Source organism: Lactuca virosa, chromosome 8 (genome assembly GCF_052849685.1).
Source record: "Lactuca virosa cultivar CGN04683 chromosome 8, Lactuca_virosa_CGN04683_v6, whole genome shotgun sequence".
NCBI lineage: Eukaryota > Viridiplantae > Streptophyta > Magnoliopsida > Asterales > Asteraceae > Lactuca > Lactuca virosa.
In genome coordinates, this window is record NC_136433.1 from 78,060,317 (window position 1) to 78,077,383 (window position 17,067).

The 17,067-nt window shown below is 32.5% G+C and overlaps 1 protein-coding gene across 3 annotated transcripts; it reads right to left on the reverse strand.

Moving 5' to 3' along the window:
* Positions 1-1,432: 1,432 nt before the first annotated feature.
* Positions 1,433-5,232, reverse strand: LOC145129204 (plasmodesmata-located protein 6-like). Of its 3 annotated transcripts, none has more exons than XM_079063923.1 (5): positions 4,534-5,232; positions 4,270-4,449; positions 3,310-3,423; positions 2,949-3,054; positions 1,434-1,665 (listed from the first exon to the last, which is right to left on the reverse strand). In XM_079063923.1, the coding sequence occupies exons 1-5, from the start codon at positions 5,228-5,230 to the stop codon at positions 1,653-1,655; spliced, it is 1,110 nt and encodes a 369-aa protein (XP_078920049.1). In that variant the 5' UTR covers positions 5,231-5,232; the 3' UTR covers positions 1,434-1,652. The 3 variants fall into 3 exon arrangements, with proteins under 3 accessions (XP_078920050.1, XP_078920049.1, XP_078920048.1); XM_079063922.1 differs by having other exon boundaries at positions 1,436-1,665; positions 4,234-4,449; XM_079063924.1 differs by lacking the exon at positions 3,310-3,423 and having other exon boundaries at positions 1,433-1,665; positions 4,234-4,449.
* Between the last annotated feature and the right edge of the window lie 11,835 nt (positions 5,233-17,067).

The window sequence follows — 17,067 nt, forward strand, 5'->3', positions numbered from 1 at the left end:
CTATAGTAACGTTATCGTTATTTTATTCTTCTAAATAAAAATGAAAATTTCGAATTTGGATCTTGCTCTGGAACTTCTTCTTATAGTTGACTTGTGTAAAATGGTCGTTATTCTTATAGTAATATCATAAGTACAATATGATGATATTGGAGAATAATTAAGAGTATGTTGATCAACTACTAAAATACATTGCAGTAAAACCTATATGAGAATGAAACCAAAAGATTCAAATTGCAAACTGTAGATTTTTTTAAAGAAGAGAAATGATAAAGTTATCCGACACTTATGATGTAATCGATGTTATGACTTCATCGGCTAGAACCTAACCAACTTTCACCTGGAATTTAAGCCTCTCAACATGTCAATGATAAAACATGTCATTATCTTTTTCATTTTGTATTTGTTTTAGTTGGTTATCTTGTTTAATAAAATTAACATTTAAAAAAATGTTGTAACCCTCGAGATGGAAAATTTGTCATTAGCAGAGCAAGCCAAGAGGTCATCAATAGGACCAAATGTTAGTGTTAAATGGACAAATCACACTCATGTTAGGGATAGTCTCAAGTGATGTGCTCTATGGGAATGTTAGAAGTAGAATGACTTACAACAAAAAATAACTATCTTACTAACTAATGCTAAAGAACATCGATAGCTTACATCGGGTCGAGTCAGTTCGACCAACCTAGCTAACGCATTAACTTCATGGATAAGTACACAAAACATTCTAGAAGCCTCCAAAAAGATTTTATAAACTTCGGGTTTGAATTGGATGAGATACCATATAACGATGTCATCAAATTTGAATTCGAATTACCTCGTGACAGCATGTGAGAGGTCGGATATCGTCATCAAGTTTGATTTTCAGGGATTCGATTATTTCCTTGGTAGTATAAATAAGACATCTCAAGTCCCATTTATTCGACACCTAAAAACACAGCCTTCTACTTCCCCCTCTGTGTGTGTGTGTGTGTGCGTGTGTGTGTGTGTGTGTGTGTGTGTGTGTGTGTGTGATTTCCAACTTCTCTTGGTTTCTAGTAATCAGCTTTACGTTTATCGTTTTTCCATAGATGTTTGAGGGAAGGATCATCTGTATCAAATCCTAGGTTTTATGGTTAAGCTTAAATCCTTAGCGAGATGTAACAACCTTTAATGACATAAGTTTCTTCCATGTAGTTTTTAGTGGTCAAGATCAGCATATATCATCATTTGGTTCAAATTTAGTGTTCCATCTTTTAATTCTTTCGGCAACGGAACAATATGTTTTTATCATTTTCTTATAATTAGATCTGATCGCAAATGATCAAACTAATTTCTAGACGAAATTCGGTATTCAATAAAAATAAATTAGAGTTTTATTATTGGAGAAAAAAAAGATTTATAATTCTCAATATTATTTGATGGTTTGATTTTGTTAGAATAATAACCACTTAGTACATTCATATTCATGTACCAGAAAATATTGATCACATACAAATTCAAGAATAAATTCTGATCACACACAAATTTAAGAATAAATTCATTGCCATTCCACAAACTTATCACTAAAATAATATTGCTATATATATTCATTTGGTAAATCCTAGATAGCTAGTGAGCATCTCCTTGTGAACCTTACCACGTCAATTGTTGAAACTGTCGAAGATAATACATCTCTACCATCTGTAACTGCTTGATTCGGAGTTTAAAAAGCTTATTAGAAAATATAAATATTGGAAAAAGAAATTCTACAAAGAGGAACAACCTAGCTATGTATCTTATTAAAAGTTTCACAGTTAAAATAAAATGTTTGAAACAAATTTGGTTCAATTACTTGTAATTCTAGCCTCAGGCTAGCACTCTTTTTATAATAACATCATTTTGTTGTTAAAAAAATGCCTATAACAAATATAATACAATCTCTTACGTAAAATGTAAACATATATTGAGCTTAAAGACCAAAGTCGGTATCTTTATATTAGTCCATAATTTATTTGAACTAAATCTGATCTAGTCAATAGATTATACATTTATAGTAGAACTAAAAATGAAGACAAATGGAAGTGTTGATATATATATATATATATATATATATATATATATATATATATATATATATATATATATATATATATATATATATATATATATATATATAGAGAGAGAGAGAGAGAGAGAGAGAGAGAGAGAGAGAGAGAGAGAGAGAAGAAGGGTTAAAGGGTTATTTGGAAAACAAAAAAACCCTAAAAATCATAAAAATGCATAAAAAAAAATACCTAGAGATCACAAAACTTTTTTTTGACATTTTTATAAAAACATCGCAGGTTTTTAAAGAAATTCGCTGAAAAAAAATTTGAAAAAAAAAATTTATAAAAAAAAGAAATTGATTTTTTATTTTTTTTTCAACGAATTTTAATAAAAAGCTGCAATTTTTTATAAAAAAAAATTCAAAAAAAAGTTTTGTGATCTGTAAGTATTTTTTTTATGCATTTTCATGATTTTTAAGGTTTTTTTAGGTTTTTTGTTTTCCATAGAACGTAAACCTATATATATATATATATATATATATATATATATATATATATATATATATATATATAATCGTACAATAATTGAAAATTTTTTTTTTACAAAAAAATAAAAATAAAAATAAAATAAAATAAAATAAAAAATATTTTTTATTTTTTTTTTTCAGCAAAATTGTAAAAAATGCTGCGATTTTTTGATAAAAAAATTCAAAAAAAAGTTTTGTGATGTCTTTGTATTTTTTTTATGCATTTTTATAATTTTTAGAGTTTTTTTAGGGTTTTTTTGTTTTCCAAATAACCTTCCCCATATATATATATATATATATATATATATATATATATATATATATATATATATATATATATAAACGTACAATAATTAAAAACCGACGCATGAAAAGTACTAAATAGGGAGTTTTTTGTGTTTAAAATATCGATCTCTACCTTAGCCAGGGGATTCCGTAGGCTTCATTTCGGGCCCCAAAGAATGCTTCATTAAAAGGAGGGGGAATTGGGCATGTACACCCTCCAATAACGTTACAATAGTGACCTGGGATCATCAAAATGTTTATTATTTCTAAACTTTTAGAAACTAGCTACGGAATTACATGATGAATGCTTACAGTACATGAGGACCATGAAATATAAAAGCAGAAGAAATATATAAAAATAATATGGGAGAAGACAAGTTCTACTAAGTTATCATAATTTGTATGTTGGATAGGAGATAAAGATCTTTAATTTGTGGTATCCACTTAATAATTAAAACTCATGTTAACTAAAAAAACTTGAAGGGTGATTGAACCTCGGGGTGGTGATGGCGGTGGTGTCAGTTGCGGTGGAGTTGGTGGTGGCGTTATTATAGGTGATGTTGAAGTTTGGAGAGGTGACTTTTTTATAGGCCTCCTATCATATCGGTCTGTAAAGATAAAAAGAAAAAAAGAAATTTAAAGAGAAAAGAAAAAGTATGAAGCAATAGGACGAGATTTTATAAATATAACGTACTTTGTATTTTGAGCAGATATTTTTTTATGATAATTTTAAAAATCTTTTACAATTATATTAACTAACAAGAAATTAAAAAGGTCTACTAAAACATGGTCGAGGCAGCCCGTCTTTGACGATTAGAGGTTGATAACATATTAAAACTTCAGAGTCCTTTTAAAGTTATGAAAAGATGGACTAAAACTACGAAATCTTTTTAGAGTTTTTTCAAATAAAAAGGTCTCGATATGTTATCAAGCCATAGAGCGAGCTTTTTTTAAAGCTAACGTTTTCAATGAATTTGCTAATCAACAATGTTTATGTTATAGCGTTTTCATAATATATATGACCATAAACTATGTGAAAAAGCTGTACTAAATGTTTATAAAACTTTTTAAGTTGTAGCACTAAAAATATCAAATAACTTTTTGAATAAAATCTCTTACGAATATTGCTCTTAAAATTTTTTACATTATTATATTTTACGAAGTTATACTAATTAATGTTTGCTACTGTTTGTAGTTAATTTTACGATTTTTCTATTAAAAACTTTGATCAAAGACACACGTTTTGCTTGAAATACAGAAAAAGCAACAAATTAACATATATGAGGTTTTTTAGACAAAGATTTTAGGTGATTTTAAATTAATTAATGTGGATAATTTAAAATATAATATACATCTTTATATTGTAACTTAGATTAGTTGCAAGCAAAGCATTTCTTAATAAAATGAACGAATTTTACCTCTGTATTTCTTGTACAATATGGTAACGGTAATACCTAATGCAGCCGTCGAGGAGATCCCACCAACCGTTGCTCCTACGGTAATTGTCCATCTTCGCACTTGTTTCAGATTTGTTTTTCTTTTGTTTTTCTTTTTTTTCTTTGAACGATCACGATCATCATCATCGTCATAATCATTATAATCATACGTATCATTATTTGCATCATTATTATTATCTGCATTTTTCCATAATAAAGTTACTTTATATTCCAACAATTAAAAGTAATAACTAAAGCCATACCATAGAAACAAACGAATACCTTGATCAGTATACCGGATAAAACATTTTCCCAAGTACATATTGCCCCAAGTCGAGGTCTCACACTCTGATCTTAATCGCGCACGAGCCTCCAAAAGACAATCTTCACACTCACTCACAGTCAAATCTTGTACGCACTGTGCTACACCCTGCACGCTCTCAAAAGCACCCTTACGAAAGTATTGTCCATTCCCAGCAGTTAAATATGCCAATGCATCATCAATACGATTCAAAGCTTGCATATTATAAACAACCGAAGGGCCACAGCTCTTTGACATCTCCATCTTGTCTTCAACCCCAAAAAATGATGTATTATTGTATTTCACAAAACATCCTTCCAACTGTATTTGTCCTCCTACTGACATAGGACAAGATGTCTTGAGTTGACTAAGAGAGTTTGCGACACAATCTCTGCAGGTGGTGGAGCTAACGTCACCTCGACATTGGTAGAGACCATAAACAACGTCGCTTTGTGAGTATCCCGGAGGACAGATTTGGAATTTGTTGAAATTGGAGATAGAGGATGACTCAGACAAGGAAGTAAATAGTGAATTGATATGCGCCTCATAGGATGTTGTCAAGGTGAAGTAGAGTTGAGAGCATTCGACATAGATGATTGAGTTTGCGGCTGAAATAGATAAAACAGAGAAAAGAAGATAAAATATGGAGAACGAAAGAAAAAGAGTTTGCTCCAACATTTTTAAGGTACGTAATTTTAAACCTATAGTGAGTTATATATATATATATATATATATATATATATATATATATATATATATATATATATATATATATATATATATATATATATTAGTCAACCCTCAGATGCTATGGATGTGTAATGTATAAATTTATAACTAATACAAATATATATTATACCGACTGAAGCATCAAATATAGGGTCGTGATAAAATACTTCAAGTAGGATATAAGATAATTAATTATGTAGTAGTTTTGAATTATATAATAAACTTGCCACTCATTGCATGCAGTTTAATTTATTGATTATGTAGTTTTTCCTTGTTCACACGATATTGTTTATACGATATTATGGGTTAAGGTTTATATCACAGATTGTATTAGTATCGTTATTGTTTTATGCCGGAAGTAATCTTGGAAGCACATTTACAAACCTCAGGAGTCAGCATACATATCTTAATTACTTCCCTTTAATAATAATAATAATAATAATAATAATAGCTAACATAAATCCGCAGTTCGAGTGAATGTTACCGAAACTTCATCTATTTTTTTCATTAGTACAAAAACGACATACGGACACACCATAAAGGTGTGACCATATGCGGATAGTTACATTTTATTTTTTCACTGAAAGTGTGACGGAAGGCGACGCCATCGTATGAGTCTTATGGTCATTTTAAAATATAGTGTCCATATGATATAAAAACATGTGGCCGTAAAAGTGTGACAATTGGGTAGGAAATTTTGTTCCTAAAATCAATCATTTTATCCAATATTGTGGTGTTAAACCGTTAGTAGACACATTTATTTAGTAATTGTAGTAACTTTATATCACCAAATGGCAACATACATATTGTTTCAATGTGACGTTTTTCTAGTAAATTGTCACCAAATTCAGAGTTTATTAAAACTATTGGGTATCTTTTGCAGACATGCAATTACGGTCAACACGATTATGTTCACTAAATGGTCACATGTAATTAATTCCATAAGTGGCGATTTACTAATAATTAATCACAAAAACAATCTCTTATTGTGACTATTGTCTATTGTATAGAGACACAAAATTATGTGAAACATGATCATAAGTATTATAAAAACACATATTTTATTAAAATTATGGATTTAATATTAGCTTACGATCATATTTGTATTGCATATCATGACCCACTACTACAAAATAACATATAGAATACAATTAAAATGAATCATAGAATACGGTTTTGCAGCCATACTCTATAGGGGGGGGGGGGTGTTTCCTATTCTAACATGTAATACAATACGATTGTAAAATCGTACTCTATAATGATCATATAGTACGGTTTTCTAGATAATACAATACGGTTGCAAAACTATACTCTACAATCATCATAACGTATGGTTTTTTAGATAATATGGTATGGTTGCAAAACCAATACTCTATAATCATTATAAAATACAGTTTTAGGGTTTTTTAAAAGTAGTTTTATCTTTAACGAAACACATAGAATACTACTTTTTCAATGTAACCGTACTCCTTATAAAATATTGTAAAGTACGGTTTCTTATTGCTTAAGGACATTCTAAGTAAATATATTTCATAAATTAAATATAATTATTCCACTTTTCTATAAAAAAACATGCCTATAAATAATTTATACACACAAACATTTCATGAACAATCAGAATGTATATAAAAGTTAAAACAAAAACATGATTAGCCATTAATTTCTAAAATTAACAATATCCAATTCAAACATAATTTGCAATAAACCCATTTTGTCCATCCTAATCAACGAAAAATTAAATATATATAAAAAGACAAATAGATCCATGTGGTAGATGTCAAACTCCATAATTGCAGCCATATACCTGCGACATAAGACAAGAAAAGAAACTAAAAGTTGCAACTAATGGAAAAAAAGGAACATATAACTATCATGAGAAGAAAAAACCGAGTTAATTGCAGGAAATAGCAACATAGTATCATTTATTTGTTTATTAAGACATCCTACTACCATTTATTCCTATTGTTATACATTGAGACATATATCCCATAATAGCAAGATCCTCCAAATTCAAAGTATTTTTTACAATATATATTTTTCGTAGTTTAATGTCCTTATAAGATAAAGATTTGAAAGTATGATGCTACATTAGGTTCATTTTTAAAAGTACAATGTATTGATGAGTTTTTTTAGGTAAAATGTTGTATAAAATGAAATGCAAGTGCAATGTTATAATAATCAAGTACATTAAAATAAAATGCTATACTAAACAATTAGGTAAGAATAACTAACCTTTCAATGGGGCACTTGACAAAAAATACTTACTCTCAAACATTGAACTCCACATAACGATGCTTTCATTTAACACTCAATCCGAAAACGGTTTTTTATCGTTCTAGTTGTTCTATATATAAATTAAAAAAATAAATTATAATTTAGATAAGGATGTTTAACATATTAGACAAATTGCACAATTTGTTTGGAAATTCATTTTGTCGAGTCAACACGAACTCAAACATCCATCTCATGACGTAAAAACCGCACTCCCAACCTGATGGTTGTTGGTTGCACTATAAATATGAACAATAAAGGATTAGAGAACTTTTACTTTGAACCTAGGATTTTGATCTGATGATGGAACAGGTTCCGTGTTCCAGGTATCAATTTTTATTAAAAAATTTAACAAGAAGCAGGTTCAGGGTACCCATGAAGTACTTTTACCTCGACAAGTGTCAAATTCATTGGATGTGTTATGTCGTTATCTTCCTTAAGCCTTACAACAGCCCTAAAACGAAGATTAGAAAAAAAAATTAAAAAAGCCATACAAAGAAATAACAGTCGGAAATACAAAAAGATTTCTTACTCTTCGACATATTTCACTACCATGTAGTTCTCCACAGGCATCTCATCCGGATTTTTTTGGGAATCCAAGATATACCATGTGCCTTGATTAGGGCAGATTACTAGCAGCATCCAATGCAATTTAGTAGTGTTAATACATTTTAGTATACACAATAAAGAAATAAAGCCAATAAAAATGAAAGCAGTAAGATTCAATACCCTTGCCAATAGAGTGCGACAAAACACTATTTGTCTTTATGGAAGCGCATTGCATCAACAATGTAACTTACAACACACTCACCATTTGACTCGCATATCGTTGCCTGAATCTCACTCGGAGAAATGAAAGCACATTTGTTCTCTTTATTCCCACCATGTGTTTCAAGCATTGAATGTAACATGCTACAAACCAGAAAATGTACATTATAAATTTAAATACTATAAAGAAAAATAATTTAAACATTGTTGTTTGTACTTACATTTGAAACCAAGTTATGACACTAATATCAAGCCATTGCTTATTCAACAAACGTAAAATCTCATCATGGTAAATGTACATTTCAATTTTCTGAGCTCCAAGGATCCCGGGTTCAGCTTCAACCTAAATTGCATCAGTAGGAGCTTCACCATTCATCAAAAATCTATACATTCTTTTCATGACCAGTGGCATTTTTCTAGTTCGACTTGCTTATTAGAAGTATGTGGTATCAAACTTTCCTTTGTTGACTTGGTCTTCTTCATAACACCCTTCGAGATTACTGGCACACTCTTGGTTATGCGAGGTTGCTTTGTTTTTGTAGGAACATTAAAAAATAGTTTGATTATCACATATTCGTACAGTTTAACATATACATATAATAACTAATAAGGTTGGAGAAATTACCAGGTCGACAGCTACTGGTAGAGAGGAACATCTTTTATCTTGTTCAACATTTGGCTTGATGAGGACTGTTAACAAGTTAGATGTGTGCACAACTATTTATTACTCTAATATTAAACAAAGTTAATGATAATTATATGTACCTGAATGATCTTAATTTCATTCCTTGGCCACTGAACTATACCATGAAGGGCCTCATACAACTTACTCGCTTCTTCGGTCGAGACAGGAAGATAGATACAATCATATTGGTCATAGATCTTGTCTATGGATACCCTCAAATGATTTGCATTAAAAGGAACTGAATGTATTTGTCCATTCCCATGTGGAAAGACCATCCCTTTTGCACATTTCTGGTTCATCATGTCGTATGCTATCACTAATTTGCAAGTAGTATGAGTCTGCAAACATATAATGTATATGTTAATATATGATCAAATATCTTGTATATAAGAAAAAAACACATGATTACCTTTATCCCATCCAACTCATCTGATACAGTAGAGACGACACTATTTTTCTTCAACACCGGGCTGGTAATGTGTATGCCTTCATTCTTTGAGAGAAACTATCGCATATATGTTTTCATCTCTTCCATCTGAGCATTCATCTCTTCTATCTTGGCTTCTAGTTTGGCCTCCATCATAGCCTCAACCTCGATCTTCATCTGGTCCTTAATATCTTCCAAGTTCTATTTATCATAGCTCTTCCTTTTTTTCTTATCAACCCTAGGCATTGATTGTATCAAGCCAACATTGTGCCCAACAGCCCTCGTATGGCCTTGGTGCTCGGGACCTAACACCCATGTAAGCACATCAGCTCCAAGTCCAGGAAACCAATCTCTGTGAGATAATTGGGTATCTTTTTCAATCTGTTAGTCCAAATAAATTTGCAAGGGTAATTAAATCCTAAATAGTTTTAAAACAAATGATAACATTACAAAATGAACATTTAACTTACCAATTCAGATGCTAAGGAGTAGAGATCAGTAAGTAACGAGTATATCCCTGTGGGATCACGTTTTAACCTAACAAGGATAAAATTCCTTGCACGTTCACTTCCTATATTATGGAACTCTTTTAACTCACCAGACCCCATCTTTTTTCCCATTGAGGTTTCATACCACGATACCCACGTGGGCCTATCCGAGGCGGATACTTGTTCAACTTTGCAATCTCTATAGCTTTGCTGCTTATTTCCTTGAAAGAAGTAAGTAGCAGAATTAGAAACATTACAATATACTATTATCATATAAAGAGGGGTAAAGTGGGCCAAACCTGGAAGCTCGGTGATGTTTTGAGTTGAACAAAAGCGATCCATGTAGGCTCATCTAGGTATGGATAATCAGGTACCAGATTTCTACCCTTCTTTAGGTAGTTGGTAACAAGCCTGCTCTTGTAAGCCTTCCATGACTGATTGCAGATTTTTAGTACCTGTTTTTTGTGTCAATCATCTTCTATATTCCAATGTTTCTTGTTTTTTACAATAAACTACAATAAATATTAGTAATATATATATATATATATATATATATATATATATATATATATATATATATGAATGTATGAATTAAATGAAAGTACAATTAACAGGCTTACACGAAAACCTTAATGTTTAACCACAATTCATCAATTTCAGCCTTAGGAACTTCATCCCAACGCAATATGAGGATAGAAATCCTCGTCCTTACCATGACTACACAATAATTGATAAAGTGAGATTGGGTCGCTCTGATATTTTGGCTTAGCTCATAAAATTCAATTTCCAAATCCACTTTGTTTTTCGGGTTTCCCCTTATCAGTGTCACACTTTTTTTCTTTGTGGTTGATCCATTATATGCCTACAACACCAAGTAACATAATTTCAGATATACATATTAAGGAAGTTATTGTTAATGTGTGTTATGGTGAGGAAGAAGATGGTTAAGAAGTTGAAATAGGTGTTTGATGATGATTGTTGTCTTCTTCAAATTAAGAAGTCAACATGCTAACTTCAGTTTCATCTCCCCAAAACAAGATATTGGTTGGGAAAGTTTGTGAATCCCCATTTTCTATTGATTCTTCTTGTGTTTGAAAATTTTCAAGCAAATGCTTGACTGAAATTTCAATCTGATCGGAAATAGGGTTTCTGCAAATCGGACAAGTCGAATGTGAATGAAACCACATATCAATGCATTCAACATGAAATGCATGCCTACATTTTGGTAGAATTCGCGTTTTTTCTCCTTCATCGAGCTCTCATAACCAAACAACACATTCTAATCCATCTTTGAAGTCTTTCGGGTCGAACCAGAATACCAATTATCAGTTATATTTCCTATAACAAAATACTAAATCCCTAACTTGAAAGTGAGGAGTTACAATATTTTATATGTACATAAACCAGGAAAGAAAAGAACTTGAAAAAGTTTGATACTATCACACTAATTTGTTCTTGTATATTGGGTTTCATTCACGAAATGGGGTGAAATGATGATTAGAATAATTACCTATGAAATGCTCTCATAAAACGATTGAACTTCTCTCTGCTTTCGTCACAGTGGTTTGCTCTTCGATGCTCTCACAGAATTTTCTTTGATATTTATGGTCTCCCCGTCAACTGCATTCTCAAGCCTTAAACCCTAAAATTGAATATAGTGGGGAAAATATGCGTCTAAAATTGTCCTACCATGATCTAATGGATCATGGGGTACTAGTTTAAAGTATCTGATAAAGTTATCCTAAAACAAAAGTATCATAAAATCTCCAAAACATATCACTAAAGGATGTGTACGATCACGCCTTCGCCTTGCCCCGATCATTTGAAGTACCTGAAACATAACACTTAAACTGTAAGCCGAAGCTTAGTGAGTTTCCACAAAATACCACACACGAAACATAAACAAACATGTACACTGGGCCAACAGCTTATGTCTGGAATACCCCTACAGGGCCCTCAAGATAAGTCTGCATTGCCCCAGAGCCCACAACATGAGTTTGGAATGCCCTTCCCGGCCCTTAGATCATGTCTGGAGTGCTCGCACACCCTTAGCAAGAGTCTGGAATACCCCTGCAGGGTCCTCATCCCATGTCTAGAATGCTCCCGGTACCTTGTCCTTTAGCACAAAGTAGAACCGCTTCAACCCAAACCGTAACAATATGTTGACATATGAACATAAGCAAATAATAGATAATAGCCAACCAAAATAGATAATCATGCAGATTTACTAACTGTCCAAATTCTACCAGATAACATATCCTAAATATCAGATACATGCATAATCCAGGGGCCGACATTGGTGCCTTCAACCCCGAGTAAAGTGAGGAGGACCTCACCTTAACGTTAAGAAGGTAGCTGAACATATCACTGTTCTGACACTGGCTCTACCGATCACATAAACATTAAACAGGGACCAAACCTTAATTCCCTACCCAAAAAACCCTATATGACCTAAAGTCAGACTTGGTCAATTTCCCCATATAGACTGAGTACGCCCTGCGTTCTACCTCTCTACGCCATGAGTAGAGGGTTGGTTGATTTTACGAGACAAACAGGAGGTACGTGCTGCGTACTCACATGTACGCCTCGCGTACTCACGTTAAATCCAAATCCTTTTATTAAGTCCTTAATGCAGAAAGCCAACTCATCAAACTTTAGATCTAGACAAAAAGGGACGTCTTAATGGATAAAGTCTTTGACTTTATCCATTTTCATGCATACAAAAGGGTATAAATTCAAACCCTAGGTCCAAAAGTCATCCAAGACTCCAAAACTCATGCATGGCTTAATGAGAGTGACCAAGCTCTCATTTTTTTTTACTCCATAAGCTCAATACTACATAAAACTACACCTCAAGGGCCAGAAGTAGCTCATACTCTACTAGACCAAGACTATGGGACCAAAAATGTACACAAACCCTAGAACTAGCAAGATCTTAGAAAATAAATCATAAATTTTCAAGCTTTATACCTTCTGGGGATGCTTAACGGTTAGATACTTTAGGATCTAAGCTGCCTTGAACTTCCAAGCTGATATACCACCTTCTTCCCCTTTCACAAGCACAAGAACACACACTTTCAAGTTCAAAAACACACACCAAAGAATTAGAGTTTGAAAGGAACTTTTCTGGGAGATGGAGGCTGATGGGAGGAAGGTCTCAAAGGCGTTAAATCCTTTATATAGGGCTCAAACCCTAAACTTTTGGGTTGTACACTGTGGCAGTACGCACTGCGTATCTAAGGTACGCCCTGCATACTGCTATAAGTCCCCGCGTCCCTTTTAATGAGTTACGCCCTACATAAGGACCAACATGTCAACATTTTATACCCCGAGCCATAAATGAAAATACTTGGAAAACGAGTGTTACATTGCGACATAATCAATGTATCTTTCATATAACTCTATCATTTCCTCTTCAAATTTTAATGTAAGATATTTATTACAAAACATATTTATGATATTCATTAAAGGTTACAGATGTTATAATTTTTCATTGAAGAGTACATTGACCATTGAACTCGAAGATGACATTCCACACTGATTAAATTTACGATTTTTGCCACACTCAATTCTTATATTAATCTATATATTGTAGATTATTCTAGATTGTTCACTATTTAGATAAAACTCAATTGTCCAATTAGACAATTTGGATTAAAATATTTGGTTAAGATATTTTGATTTTTGGATGAGTTTTTTTTTATCAAAAGTAAATTAATTTTGGATTTCGGATTGGTTTTCGTTTATAAAATACAAACTAGTCCAAAAAACCGAATACAAATTATTATTTATTTATTTGCATTATTTTTTTATTATCCATCTTTTAATTATTTACTAATTTACTAAATTTTACTTTTAAATTGACTAGAAAGTATTCCTCAAAAAAAAAAAAAAAAAAAAAAACTTAATGTGTATCTTTCAATTGTTTTTTATCTATAAAATATTAAATTATAATATTTTTTTCTCATTATTCGTTAAAAAATTTTAATTCACAGCTAAACACTTTATTTGTGTTTACAATTGACTAATATTTAAGTTATATAGATTTTAAATGTACGCCTCTTGAAAACCGAATTGTAAAACCAATCTAAACGAATTGTGATTTGGTTGGTTTAGAACAGATTTGAGTTTAGTTTGAACTATTCATATGCATGTATTGAAAACTAAAGTTAATTTGGGTTCACTCTATTGGATCATATTAAACCGATCCATCCAAAAGAACAGTAGTTTTCTTTGGATTTGTTCCAAAAATATTTCAACTTGCAAAAATGATTCTTATTTGAAGGTTTCATTATAGATTTAAGACAAAATTGCAAAAATGGTCCCTGTGGTATGCATTTTTTTAGGGTTTTAGTCCAAACCCCGACTTTTTTGGTTTCGTGGTCCGTTTGACCATGTTTGCTTGTGATTTTGGTCCCTCGAAAATTTGAAAAGACTAAAATGCCCTTTCTGATATATTTTTTAGACAAAAGCGCAAAAATGGTCCATGTGGTATGCATTTTTTTTGGGCTTTTACTCCAAACCCCGACTTTTTTGGTTTCGTGGTCCTTTTGACCATGTTTGCTTGTGATTTTGGTCCCACGAAAAATTGAAAAGACTAAAATGCCCTTTCTGATATATTTTTTATGTTTTTCCATTTTAATTTAAAAGAAAAAGAAAATAATTAATTAATTTGGACCCACCTTCTCTCTCTCTCTCTCATATAATTTGGGCTCTTAACCTTTTTACTTGATTGTCTTCTTCATCAAAACAGACACACTGAGATTAAAAGACACACACACTGACGTAGCGACTAAACTCCGGTGCATCATTCTTCTCCGGCGACAGTGAGGCCACAAACTCCTCAGGTGCGACTCGTAGAGTTAGGAGGGTGGTGTTATGTGGTGGTTCAATGATGGCGATGCTGCTCATGGAGGTTCCATATACTCCCACTACCCCAACACAAACAACATCGAGCCTCCTCTACCACTGTCATCTCCACTGTGGTCTTCAGCCTCCTCTACTGCTACCATCTCCACTGTCTAAAAAGCCCCTTCGGCACCCCGAAGCATCTTCCATCAATGGAGATTTAGATCCGACGTTTCCTTTTGAAATCGTCACCAGATTCACCTGCATCTTGGTGTCATACATCTTCTGGCGGTGTTTTGATGTTCATCTCCTACAATCGAGTTTGATACTAATTTAAATATATTGCATCGATTAAGTTAATGCTGGAAGTGATCGATCTGAAAATTGGGTCTACTTCAGCGGGTTTAGTAAGTTGAATCAAATCGATTCAACCAACAGAGTGCAAGATCGGATGAGAAATCAAGGGTTTTCATCGGACGTGGTTACTTACAATATTCTGATCGGGAGTCTATGTAGTAGAGGGAAACTTGGATTTGCTATGAAGGTGTTGGATAAGCTACTGGAGGATAACTGTAAACCTATGGTGATTACTTACATAATTTTGATCGAGGCCACCATTTTTTACGGTGGGATTATTGAAGCGATGAAGCTTCTTGATGAAATGTTATCTAGATGTCTTCAACCCGATATAAATGTGATTTAGGTATTTTTGAAGTGATTTGAATAGAAAAGGGACTGTGAGGATGGTCATAATAGGCTGTGTCGGCGGTGGCAGTAGGTAACCTCGAATGTCTTGGTGGCCTGAAAAACGGCTCCAACTCTGGTGGGGAGTTCTTGGTCGTAAATAGAGAGAGAGAGAGAGAGGGAGGGTTGGGCCCTCTTATTTTTTAATAATTAAAATGAATAAATAATTATTAAGTTAGAAAAAAATGAATTTAAAAATGGAAAATAAATACCCCAAGGGTAGTACAGTCATTTCACTATTCACAGGGACCAAAAACGCAATGAAACTAGCTCAAAAGGACCACCAATCCAAAAAGTCGTGGTTTGGACTAAAACCCCCAAAAATGCATACCACAGGGACCATTTTTGCAATTTTGTCTAGATTTAATCATTAAAATTTGGAATAATGAATTAGAAAGGTAAGATATTTTTTTTGACTTGTACACATTTGGTCAATGAGGTTTTTTTTTTCAAGATCTGACCATTTAATTGATTTTTTTTACATTCAGTCATTATAACCGGCTACTCGATGTTAAGCCAAAAAAATGACTTAATAGGATAATATATTAGTTTTTACACATTTAGCCATTAATGTTTTTGTACACATTAGTCCCTATGACCGATTTCTTTAGATTTTTCTCATGGCATCCTATATGGGACAATCATCAATGAGATGTTCTCATACGTGGCTCTCCTTCACTTATATCAGTAACCTAATTCATGAATCGGTCAAATAATGTTGGTGCCCTAGTTTTCTCCAAGCAGAAGATGTTTTCGGCTTTGGTTTGATCTATCTCCATAGAAGATAATAGGATTCTTTGTGATTGATTCCTCCCAACTCAAATTTGCACTTCCAAGACAAAAGAATTAAGGAATACGCTAAAAGTATTTGCACTTCAAAGACAAAAGAATACCTTGACAAAAAGGTTTCATCTATCTCCTTAATAGACAACGAGATTCTTTGTGATTGCTTCCTCCATCTCGAATTTGCACTTCTAAGATAAAGAATCTCGTTATATGCTATCGAGATAGATGAAATCGATTCCGAAAATATCTTATGCTTGGAGAAAACTAGGGCACCAACATTATTTGATCGATTCGTGAATTAGGATACTGATATAAGTGAAGGAAGAGCCACGTATGAGAACACTTCATTAATGATTGTTCCACGTAGAATGATGTCAGGAAGATCTAAAAAAAACCAGACATAAGAACAGGGGCAAAGCCAAGATCAAAGTAAAGGGGTATCATAATATTTTTACGGGTAGACCAATTTTTTTCCGGGGTACTTGGGTTTCCCCGGTTCAGTTTCGGTTTTAACCCAAACCATAGTTGAATCCTTAGCTAACCTAAAGTCTTGTTATATAAACATGAAGTTGAAGTATTCTTTGATACTTGAATCAATGTGAGACTCAAAATAGATATCAAATGAAGCATGAGGATAACAAATTTATATCATAGACGAAAATGGCTAAGTTTACATGTGTTTGGCGATGTAGGATAGAATAGCTGGAAAAATAAAACAAAGGTAAAAACAAAGTGTATGTAAGGATCAAGAATCAATCCTAAGACTTTT

Excerpts from the sequence above, each read along its gene's own strand:
- LOC145129204 (XM_079063922.1), bottom strand. The coding sequence starts at position 5,230 with ATGTTGGAGCAAACTCTTTTTCTTTCGTTCTCCATATTTTATCTTCTT. Across the intron at positions 4,450-4,533 it reads TATCCGGTATACTGATCAAG|ATAATAATAATGATGCAAAT; the intron begins GTATTCGTTTGT and ends GGAAAAATGCAG. Across the intron at positions 3,424-4,233 it reads ATTGTACAAGAAATACAGAG|ACCGATATGATAGGAGGCCT; the intron begins GTAAAATTCGTT and ends TTATCTTTACAG.